The sequence below is a fragment of the Gopherus flavomarginatus genome, chromosome 2 (assembly GCF_025201925.1).
Source record: "Gopherus flavomarginatus isolate rGopFla2 chromosome 2, rGopFla2.mat.asm, whole genome shotgun sequence".
Classification (NCBI taxonomy): Eukaryota; Metazoa; Chordata; order Testudines; family Testudinidae; genus Gopherus; species Gopherus flavomarginatus.
In genome coordinates, this window is record NC_066618.1 from 217,084,170 (window position 1) to 217,096,181 (window position 12,012).

Below are 12,012 nucleotides of genomic sequence, written 5' to 3' on the forward strand. Positions count from 1 at the left end.
CCACACTACAGAGTAAAATCGAAATTAATAAAATCGATTTTATAAAACAGATTTTATAAAATCGATTTTACGCGTCCACACTAGGGCACATTACTTCGGTGGTGTGCGTCCATGGTCCCAGGCTGTCATCGATTTCCAGAGCGGTGCACTCTGGGTAGCTCAGTAAAAGAATGGGACCAATAACTTCGATTTCCGTCCACACTAACCCTAAATCGATTTAGTAATATCGATTTTAGGGTTACTCCTTTCGTTTAGCTGGAGTACAGAAATCGATTTTAAGACCCCTTAAAATCGATTTTAAGTGCCTTGTAGTGTGGACGGGTACAGCGTTAAATCGATTTAACGCTGTTTAAATCGATTTAACGCTGTAGTGTGGACCTGGCCTTTGAGACAGAAGTTGGATTGTTGATAAACTATCCAGCTCTGGGGTTTAAAGCGAGGCTTAAATGTGGACAAACGAGCCGGGGCCACCAATGCAAGCAGGGGACGAGAGATGGCAGCCGCGAAGCAATGAGGTCAGCAGGGACTAGGGATGGCGAAGGCGAGGTGGGCAGCCGCGTGGTGGGGGCTCAGTTCGGAATAGCAGAGTGGGGCGAGGCAGTGGTGGTGGGATGCGCGCGGGGGGGAGGTGACAAGGCTCGGGCAGGACAAGGACTTGCAGCAGCTGTGGAGCGAACGGGCGCTGAGTGGCGCCGCGGCCGCGAAGGACCCCAGCAGGCAGAGGCCGCTCACGGGAACCTTTGCATCCGGCCCCACCCCACAGCGGGCGGGGCCCATTCGGACCCAGGCTCCTCCCCGCGCTCCCGGTCTCCCCCGCCTTTCGGGGCCAGCAGTTCCCGGGTCACGCGCAGGGGGAGAGTGAGCAGGAAGCGGGCGCGCGGCCGAACTCGGATCCGCGGAGGCCGCCGGTCGGGCTGCTCGCGCCGCCATGAGCCGCGGCTGCTACCTGGCGCTGTGCGCGCGGCCCGTGCAGTTCGAGAAGGCGAATCCCGTCAACTGCGTCTTCTTCGATGAGGCCAATAAGCAGGTGCGAGACCGGGGGGCCCTCCCCCCACCCCGCCGGGGCAAAGACCCGCCTGTGGGACTAGCCCGCCGGGGCCCGCTCCTCTGCCCTCGCCAAGGCAGGCGGCACCGCCCTCGCACCTCCCCGGCCCTGTGGCCATTGCGGCGGGGGTGGTGCCTGGGCTTGTCCGGTGCGAGGCTGGTTGGGCCGCGGGTGCTTCGCCCGCCATCGCCGCTGTGGAGAGACGGCTGAAAAATCCTGCCCGCTCCTGTGAGCGGGGTCGGGAAAGCGCCGGCTGCAGCCCCCGCCTTGCAAACCCGTCACGGCAAGGCCCGAGTCAGCGCTGCCTGGGCACAGCTCGTACTGAGGGGGGGCTTGTGGCGAAGCGAGCGTGGGGTCCCTCCTCCTCCTCCTCCTCGAGATCTCCACGCCCGCCCTCAGCGAAGCGGCGCGTTGGATTTCTCACCTGGCGCCCAGGTGGTGGCCTTGGTGCTAATCTTCCCCGAACTGTTCTTCTGCTGGAAATAGAGAGCTGCCCCCTCCGCTGTGGCACTGGAGACAGGACAGCCCTAGGTGGCGGCAGATGCGGAGTCACGCCCGGGAGATCTAACTGGTGCTCTGGGCTCAGAGTTCTGGGGCCGCTGCTGCTCCTCCATCACGCCCCTTGATTTATAATTTGAGGGCTAACTTCAGAGTAAAGGCTTAGTAACAATGGCCCCTGCGTGGAGAAGCTCACTCCCCTGTGGTGACTAGGCAGTTTATCCCAGTGAATAAGGATGGTATTACGATATGCAGTGTAGTTGTAGCCGGGTTGGTCCTAGGATATTGGAGAGACATGTTCGGTGAGGTAATATCTTTTATCGGATCAACTTGTTAGAGAGACAAGGTTTTTGAAGAAGAGCTCTGTGTTAGCTCAAAAGCTTGTCTCTCTCACTAACAGAAGTTGGTCTGATAAAAGATAAAAGATATTACCTCATCCACCTGGTTTCTGTGATGATCTAGATGATCAGTTTTTACATAATTTAAGCTTTCACTTAAAAGAGAAATTTCTAGCGGTGAAGTTCAGTCTCCAGTTTCTGCCACTCTTTGTGGTCACTAAATTTTCCATATGCCTCTGACTGCAACCAGCATTTTTGTATCCACCTTTCGATATGACTATCCTGTGCCCCATCCTCCTTAGTGAGTGCTCTGTCCCAGGTACTTTTTTACCTCACTTTTGATCTCTAGCGAGAAGTTCTTCATCCTCTTCTTTGGTAAGAGCCACAAAAGGTTATCCTAATATCAGACTAGTTTAAAAAAAAATCTTAAACTAGTTTTTGACAATAAGGAAAAAATCAAAAGTTAAATGTATTACCTTAGATAAAATGTATTTAGTAGTCTTGCTAGATAGGGTAAAATATGACAGTAGCAGTTAATTGCAACTTACAGACTGAATATTATAAGAAACAGGAACTATGTTTTAACGTTTGTGGACTGTTTTTTTTTAATATATATATATATATATATATATATATATATGCCAGTAGAAAATCTTAGACACAGTTATACCAATAGAAGTCACTTTATAGCTTAGTTTGCTTTGCTGAACCAGAATAAATTATATAGGTCTAAGTCAGTGGTCCCCAACACAGTGCCCGTGGGCACCATCTTAATGTGCCCGCGTTCTGGCCCCTGGGAGAGCACCTGCCGAAATGTTGTCGAATTTCAGTGGCATTTCGGTGGGGACGCCTCTCGATGACGATGCTTGTCGCCAACAAGTGATGTCATTGAGAGGCATTGCTCCCGAATTTCGGCAGAGACGCCTCTCGATGACATCATTTGTCGATGGCAAGTGGCGTCTTCAAGAGGCGTCACCGCCGTTTGGCAGGTGCTCCACCGCCGCAGTGGTCCTTCGTCTGGTGCCCGCCAGACGAAAAGGTTGGGAACCACTGGTCTAAGTGCTTTTATACTGATATAACTGCATCTATGCTAGGACATTTTGTTGCTTTAGTTATGGTGGCTTAGTTAACACAACAAAACTTTTAAGTGTGGCCAAGGCTTTAGAGCAGGGGTAGGCAACCTATGGCACGTGCTGAAGGCGGCACACCAGCTGATTTTCAGTGGCACTCACACTGCCCAGGTCCTGGCCACCGGTCTGGGGGGCTCTGCATTTTAATTTAATTTTAAATGAAGCTTCATAAACATTTAAAAACCTTATTTACTTTACTTACAATAATTTAGTTCTATATTACAGACTTATAGAAAGAGACCTTCTAAAAACATTAAAATGTATTACTGGCACACAAAACCTTTAAATTGGAATGAATAAATGAAGACTTGGCACACTTCTGGAAGGTTGCTGACCCCTGCTTTAGACGTTACCTGTATGGCCAGGGTTTACACTACCAAGTTTCAGAGGGGTAGCCGTGTTAGTCTGGATCTGTAAAAAGCAACAGAGTCCTGTGGCACCTTATAGACTAACAGACGTATTGGAGCATAAGCTTTCATGGGTGAATATTCACTTCGTCAGACCAAGTTTAGTCAGCATAATTATGTTGGTCAGGGGTGTGAGAAAACCATGCCCCCAGATGACATAACTGTCAGCAAACCCCTCAGACCGTATCTACACTCAGAAGTAAAGTCAACCCTGCTATGTTGCTCAAGGGTGTAAAAAATCCACACCCTTGAGTGACATAGTTAAGCAAACTTAACATCTGGTGTAGGCAGTGCTAGGTCAACCTACCTGCCGTGTCTCAGGGAGATTGATTAACTACACTGATAGGAGAACCCCCCTGCTCGCTGCAATGAGTGTCTGCACTGAAGTGCTGCAGTGTCTACTGTAGCATTTCAAGTACAGATAAGCCCTAAGTGTAAATGCAGCTATGCTGATAAGAGTGCTTCTGTCTAAGTAGCTAATGTCATGGGAGATGGAGTTTTTCTGTTGACATAACTCTGCCTTCTATCAGCATAAAGTGCATCCACACTGGTGGGTTCTCTCAGTATAACTATATCAGTAAAGCATTTGTTGTCAGGGATTTGGAGCAATCAAATTTTTCAATTGCTCCGCTCCAGCTCCGGGCACAAACCTACTGCTCTGCGCTCCAGCTTCGGGCTCCGCTCCAAAGCCCTGTGCTATTGTTAACATGTTAACTGTTAGGCTCCTTTTTCTCAGCTGTGACTCTTTTTATTGTTTCAGGCCTTGTACTTGAGGTATTAAGCCTTCTTATTGTCTGACTTTAAAAAAAAAAAATTGTACAAGAAACTTTGGGATGATGCACAGTTCTCCATTGTGTGCTCCAGTTTTCACAGTTTTTGATCTCTGCATTATTACTAAGCCCTTTTTCAGTTTAAACTGATTTAAAAAAAAATCTTGGGTTTTACAAAAAGTATTAATTCCTTTTTTTCTGATTTTCACCCTGCTTTTGTATCATTCAAATATATTAAAAAATAACTTGTTTTATTAGCAAAATACATTGCATGATATATATATTACGATACTACATTAGTACATTAATATATTACGATAATACATTAGTGTGTGTGTATATGCAAAGCTGCCTATTGAATTAAGGCTGCGTATTAATCTAGAAGATATACACAATAAATAAACAGGCACACACGCAAGCCTTTAAGTCCGTGCACATCTGAATGTACTGATTAATCTGACGCCTACCATGTACACATTTCAAGCTGCTAGCACATAGTGGTTTAAAGGTCTAACACAATAAAATGGGAAGAAAACGAAAATCTGTATAAGAATACATTTTGGAGCACAAGGAAGTATTCAAAAGTTTAAAAAAAAAAAGACGAAAAAGATGAAGTTGAGTGTATGTGCTGCAAATGGTGTTGTCCAATTATTAAATGTAAATATTTATAGGCTAATAGTTCTAAGTCTACAACAGTAAGCTCTTTGTTAAAATGAAAAATTTTATTTGGGGATTAGAGATGTATTGTTTTGTTACCTCAGATGTGGCATTGTGTTTTGAGTTCTGTTTTAGTTCTGCAGTAAACAACATTGACGTCCATTAATCTGAGGATTAATCTACTGAATACTTCCTTCCCCCTCCCCCCTGTCCTTCTATCCACCAAAATAAACCCTGATATTTTCCCAGAAAAAATGATTGTTTTTTCCACTGATTTTCACCTGTTTTTGTTGTTGTGGTAATAAACACTGATAAATTCCTGGGAAAAACTAAATAAAATAAAAACAGAAAATGAAGGGCCCTAATTATTACCTTAATAGGGGCTTATTTGATTTCCTTTCCATTTGACAGACACAACTTTTCAAGAATTCTTTGGAACCTAGATAGATTCTCGGTGACTATATTACCCTTTTTCCATATCCGTGTATATCGTGCTTAAAATACCTAAATCTCTTGGAATGCTATGAGTAAATGCCTCTTGTTGCTTAAGATCACTTTGAATGCTAATTGGTGTCTCTCTTACTGGAGTGTTGAACAAAATATAATTCTTCTTTAGTTGTAATTTTTAAGGTTACTCTTTACTTCCAAATATGACTTCTCTTGGACACTATGCTGTCTTGCTTGCCCTTATGATTGTAAAGAGAGCCTTCCGAATGTGAACATATGTACTTGTCTGTGACGGACAGCTCTAGCACCTCTGCTCTGCCTAGCTTTTCTTAGCCTTAGCAAAGTCACGTTTGCAGAAGTTATTAAATGTGGTTGCTGCAATTCAGCACATGCTGCAGATGTGAAAATGAGGAGTTGTAGCTTTTCTAGTAGTAAAGTAAAATTTTGACCATTAACAGGGGCAGGCACTGGAGCTATTTGTAGGGCAGAATGACCCAGAAGTAGTGGATAACACTACAACCTGATCGAGTTGCCGCTCTGTCTTCTGTTGGATAAGATAAAGAAATTTTTAGGCCATCCTAAGTAGATGTAAGGAGCTCAGACTTGGACTGAAACACAAATATAAATTAAAATGTGTTTTTTTATTTTGGTGAAAGTTTGTATGATTTTTTGAAAAAGAGGCTAAAGTTGATTTAGCTTTTTATTACACTTGTCCACACACAGACTTGCACCAAAATAACAAACCTGTTTTAATCATATGTTTTGCTTTTTCAGTGCAAGTGTATATATAAACCAGCATTCCTTATTTCTAGATCTCAAATTATTGTTGTAGCTTTCTTCTGAATCCTCTCCACTTGTCAACGTCCATTTTCCAGTGTGGAGACTGGAACTGGACACCATATTCCAGTAATGATCTCACCAAAATTGTAGGCAGAGGTAATACCAAATACCTGTTTCCTTGTTTGTTCATCCAAGAATTGCATTGGGCCATTTAGCTACACTTAGAGTTTTTGATATGTGTCCTAATCAAAATATGAATTTTAAGTCTCCAAAGCAAAAATGCACTAACACCCTATACTATATGGTCACAATCAGTGTAGAATTGCTGCTGTTATCTAGTCTGTATAAGATGAATTTTTTTTAATTGCTTTTCTTTTTAGAGCTCATCCCTTATATTTGGGTAGAAAACCATATGCATAGTTTTACAGAAATAAGGCTTGCTGGGACCATGATATGATTTGAGGTAGCTATGAAGCTGTCTTCAATTGCATTTTTAAAAAAAATATGCAATTTTAACTCTTAGGTTTTTGCTGTTCGATCTGGTGGAGCCACTGGGGTGGTTGTTAAAGGCTTGGAGGACAAAAATCCCATTTCATTCAGGTATGATCAGCAAGATATTTTCATCTGTATTCTGTACTGCTGTAGGATACCATTTGTGATTTTGCAGCTATCTTTTACTGTATATGTCTCTTGGTTGTGCTCTAGTTTGTCATATTGGTGCAACATCCATAAAGTACTGTTGCTTTGTTTTAAGAACGTATTTTCATTCAATAATAACTATGTATACTTATTACCGTGTGTGGTGAAGTTTTTTTTAAAAAACAAAAAACCCCATTGAAGAAAATTGTTAATACTACATTATGGTTGAAAGTTCAAACAAACCCAGAACTCAAGAGTTTAAAACAAACAAACAGTGTGACTTAGCATAAGTTACAATTTGGCATTATTGGACATTAGCAGTCATATGCACTTAAAACATATGAGGGCCAATTTATGGCAGGTGTGGGAACAATAATTTTGAATTTACCTACTTGTGCATTTAAATTCTCAAGCCATAATATTTCCTTAATGTAGATATTGCATTTTAATGTATCTTGTCTAATCTAACTCATATTTCTGTAAAATAGATGGCATCTTTTGTTAACGTGCTCTAAACTTCCATGAATCACAAATGTCCATGTGCCTGTGTGGCAACAGTACCCCAAAGAAACTACTTATCTGTTCTGTATCAGTGGAAGAACACCTGTAAAAATCTCTGATTAAAGCTCTGTCCTTTTTTGGCCTCCTATTCATTAGGAAAAAATGTATATTTTTATTAACACATCATAAATTATTAAAATTATGGCATTAAAAGTAAATGTATAAAGTTTGTAGATGATACCAAGCTGAGAGGGGTTGCAAGTGCTTGGAGGATAGGATTGAAATTCAAAATGATCTGGACAAACTGAAGAAATGGTCTGAAGTAAATAGGATGAAATTCAATAAGGGTAATGCCAAGTACTCCACTTAGGAAGGAACAATCAGTTGCACACATACAAAATGGGAAATGACTGGAAAGAGTACTGTGGAAGTGGATCAGTGGATAGTGGATCACAAGCTAAATATGACTCAACGGTCTCACAGTGTTGTTTAAAAAAAAAAAAAAAAAAAGCAAACATCAACAGGAGTGTTGTAAGAAAGACACAAGAAGTAATTCTTCCACTCTACTCCACACTGATAAGGCCTCAAGTGGAGTATTGCGTCCAATTCTGGGTGCTGCATTTCAGGAAAGATGTGGACAAATTGGAGAAAGTCCAGAGAGCGTAAAAGTGATTAAAGGTCTAGAAGACATGACCCATGGAGAAAGATTGAAAAAACTGGGTTTGTTTAATGTGGCGAGGAGGAAACTGAAGGGGGACAGACTTTTAAGTATATAAAGAAGGAGAATGAAAAATTGTTCTTCTTCATATCTGAGGCTAGGACAAGAAGCAGTGGGCTTAAATTGCAGCAAGAGAGGTTTAGGTTGGTCGTTAGGAAAAACTTCTAACTCTCAGGGTAGTTAAGAACTGGAACAAATTGCCTAGGGAGGTTGTGGAATCTCTGTCATTGGATGTTTTTTGGAAATAAGTTATACTTGTCAGGAATAGTCTAGTTATTAGTTAGTCCCGCCTTGAGTGCAGGGAACTGGACTAGATGACCTATTGAGATCCCTTGCAGTCCTACAGTTCTGTGATTCTATGATAAAATCCTAGTGTGAACAAGATAATTGTACATCTAACACATGTTAGCAGATCAGGGTAAGCACTAGTACACGGGGGCACTATCTTTCAATGCCATGAGTGCCTTCAGTTCTGACATCAATGGGATTTACAGGTGTGCGGCAAATTCCAGGAAGTCCTCAGTGCATTGTAGATTGGAACCACAATCTATCTCTCTCAGTTGACTGTCTCTCCCCTAGTGTTTACCTTGACTTGCTGACACATGTTAAAATTACAAGGGCTTTGTCCCCACTAAGATTTTTCTGCTTGTTAGTTAACGTGATAAAAATATCTCTCTCTCTCCCCCCCCCCCCAAGTGTGGCTGTGCCCTTTTACACTAATTTCAGGATCCACAAGTATCTGAGTGCAGGTCTGCAAGTGCTTAGCAATCTATCTTGCCAATTAGTAAATAGTTTTAGAACACAGAGGCAAAGTTACTAGTCCTGCAGTGTCACTGACATTGAGAGTATTCAGCACCTTTGCACAATTAGGCACAAAGTGAGCATTCTGTTTTTTACGTTATATTGGGCAATAGTTTTCTGTCATGCATTCAGTTAAAATTAGAATATGAGCAAAGTTCATAATTCTTCCTTTAATTCCATTTCATAGTAGCAATAAGACAGTCAAGGCAAAGCATTTCTTGGAAGCTATTGGATCTTGTGCGTTGCTATAATCATTTGTAACTCCATAATAGACTTGATCCATTCAGTAATTCTTCAGGAATATACTGCCTGTTGTATCTTGATGCATTGGTGTTGGACCTTGTATTTGTCTGGCAACTCTTGTAAGTTGTACACAAAAATGTCTGCCTTACATTTTGCCTATCTGTTCTCTTTTTTGAGAAATAGCAGCTGTTAAAATTCTGTAATAAATGATTACATGATAGAAATATACTTCTATTGATTTTTGTATGTGTAGAATGGAAGACAAAGGGGAAGTGAAATGCATCAAGTTTTCCTTGGGGAACAAGATATTGGCTGTTCAGAGAACCTCAAAGAGTGTGGTAAGAAATTTTGCTATAAACACAGAAAGCTGGAACTAGAACTCAGGCCCTTCAGGTCCCAAAACACAGGTCTCTGCCATACAAGCTAAAAGAGTTCCTCTGTCTGACAACCAAAGTAATACTTTGCTGATCCCTTCTGTGACTGAGCCAGGAGAGGTCATCATCCTCACTCTCTGATGCACAAAAAGCTGTTCTTTTTTCTGAAGACCTGATGACATCTGTGAATCCAAATAGTCGCTCTTGCTGTCCAATCTGTGAGGTACAACCCCTTCAGGATGAGTGTCTGACCATTCTGAATTGAAATTTATTTCCTAGCTCTTCTCAGACTTTTTTTTTTCTCCTGTTGAAGGAATGATTTAGTCTTAAAAGTGTAAACTCTTAGTGAAAATTGATTTCTTCCCATGAAAAATTAGCTAGGAGACAGGATTATTTCTCCAAGTGGAAAAGAAGCATTGTAATGTTTTTCACTAGTATATCTAATCCAAAATAGGCAGAGATGGTAAATTTACTCATCTCCTGTTTTGTGCTCATCAAATTCAGTGCTTCATAGTTGCTAATGTTCTAATGTTACTTATTTCAGGACTTTTTGAACTTTATTCCAGACAGCCCTCAACTAGAATATACACAGGAATGCAAGGTATGTTGTGAATTCACTTCTTCAGTTTAAGTGAAGTGCTAATACGAAGCTGGCTGTTTTGTATAGATTCTCTGGACCACTGATGCACATGAATAGTGACATGAGTGAAGTGTGCTCCCGGATTCTGTTATCAGTAGCATCTGAGATACAGAAGTTAGTTCCCTAGTACATTTTATCTGCATATGTAACGAAACCTTGTGTGGGCTGCCAGTGAGCATGACTTGGAGACCTTCAGCGCCAAAAGCATGAACCCTCTATTGCTTGATCTACAGGACTAATGAGAGAGACTCCCATTGACTTCAGTGAACATTGGAGCAGGCCCTAGATCCCTTAGCAGAAAGCAACAAAAAGCCGTAAACTTTGTGAACCAGCTGCTAGAGGAAATGAAAGGACTATACTTCCCTAGGGTGGGTTACTCCACAGGACCGTGTACTGCCCCTTAGCTTTGACATCAGTGGGAATAGAGGATGCTCAGCACCTGGCAGAGTTGGATCCGCATTTCCTGTTTGACTGCCCCAAAATACAATTTCTCTTTCTATTTAGTGCTTCCCTCTGCACTTTGATTCTAATGGAAGTATTTGATAGCTTTTGGTAGAATAGTTAATGGCTGTGAAAATATGACTCAAACTGGTAACATTTTATAATTATTATGGTTGAATATGTTAGCTCTTACAAGCAGTTGTTTCAGAACTTGCACTAGTTGTCCCCTGAGCGGCGACATGTGCTTCTTCCACAATACACCTCTACCTCGATATAACGCCACCCGATATAACACAAATTCGGATATAACGCGATAAAGCAGTGCTCCAGGGGGGGCAGGCTGCGCACTCTGGCGGATCATAACACGGTTTCACCTATAACATGGTAAGATTTTTTTAGCTCCCAAGGACAGCATTATATCGAGGTAGAGTTGTATTTCCAGCCCTTTTTGGAGCCAAGCTCAGGGAACTGGAAACGGGAAATTGCTCGGGTATTGGTAATGCTAAGTCGCTAATGAATCCAGACTACTTTAGCACTGTAATCAAATAATTAATGTGAAATGAAGGGGGAGTTAGGGTGGGTGTCTCAATCTGGGCTTTTAGGAACTGTTATCCATATTACCCAGACCACTACTATGTTTGGCTCTATTGGACATGGAAGCTGAATTGCATGCTCTCCTACAGTTTGTCCCGCAGTCAGGGTTGTGAGGAAAGAGGACAGCATAAGCATGCTTTTTTTTTTTTTTTTTTTTTAAATCCATTTTATGGATTTTTTTTTTTAACCAAAAAGAGGATTTTAGTACCTTTTATAAATGTAAGACCATCTCTTCACAATAGCTTTCCAATAATAACAATGAAAGAATGGCTCAGCATGACATGTCAGTGGATAGTTATAATAATAATAATGCATGTATTATTCTGTGACTGTGCAAGAGAATGGGTGCAAATACCAACAGATAGGCTGAAGAAATATTTCAGGTAGTACTTGTGAAAGGTCCCAGACTGAAGGTCATAAAATAAAGACATATTGTTATGATTTGGTACCCTGCATGGCAGTACTTCTTGCAGTTATACCAATAATGGGTCTACCTGGCAAACCAAAGCTGAAATATACTAAGGTAGATGCAAGTTCCCAGATTCTTCACTAAAATTTTACTTGTTTATACAGATAGTTAATAATTTTCTACTAAAATCTGTTTATATCTTCTTTTAATAAAAGACCAAGAATGCCAACATTTTAGGATTTTGCTGGACAAGTTCTACAGAAATTGTCTTCATAACAGATCAAGGAATTGAATTCTATCAGGTAATCCAAATAATTGTCTTGTAAAAATGTGTATATTTGGAAATTTCAGAGTTACATTTTATTGTTGCTTAGAGGTCAAATCTCTTAATTATCTTGCAGTCCCTGGCTCTGAACTTCTTAGTTCTAGCCTTGAACTGCTTAGTATGATTATACAAGGAAATTGACAGCTACAGATAAGGAAAAAGTTAATGTTTTATCCTGGAGAATTTTTTGATGATTTTGCTTTTAGAGAGTTAAATGCAATTTTTTTTGGACATTGTATATGTTATAGTTTTACT

The 12,012-nt window shown here is 41.2% G+C and overlaps 1 protein-coding gene across 2 annotated transcripts in view; it reads left to right on the forward strand.

The window, feature by feature from the left end:
* Positions 1-850: 850 nt before the first annotated feature.
* The window catches only part of RMC1 (regulator of MON1-CCZ1), a 28,143-nt gene continuing 16,981 nt past the window's right edge, over positions 851-12,012 (forward strand). The window contains exons 1-5 of one of the 2 annotated variants that reach the window (XM_050941988.1): positions 851-1,027; positions 6,596-6,672; positions 9,228-9,312; positions 9,893-9,949; positions 11,648-11,734. In XM_050941988.1, the coding sequence (XP_050797945.1) occupies positions 929-1,027; positions 6,596-6,672; positions 9,228-9,312; positions 9,893-9,949; positions 11,648-11,734 (405 nt within the window). In that variant the 5' untranslated portion in view covers positions 851-928. The remainder of the gene's footprint in view (positions 1,028-6,595; positions 6,673-9,227; positions 9,313-9,892; positions 9,950-11,647; positions 11,735-12,012) is intronic. The other variant, XM_050941987.1, reaches the window with a different exon arrangement.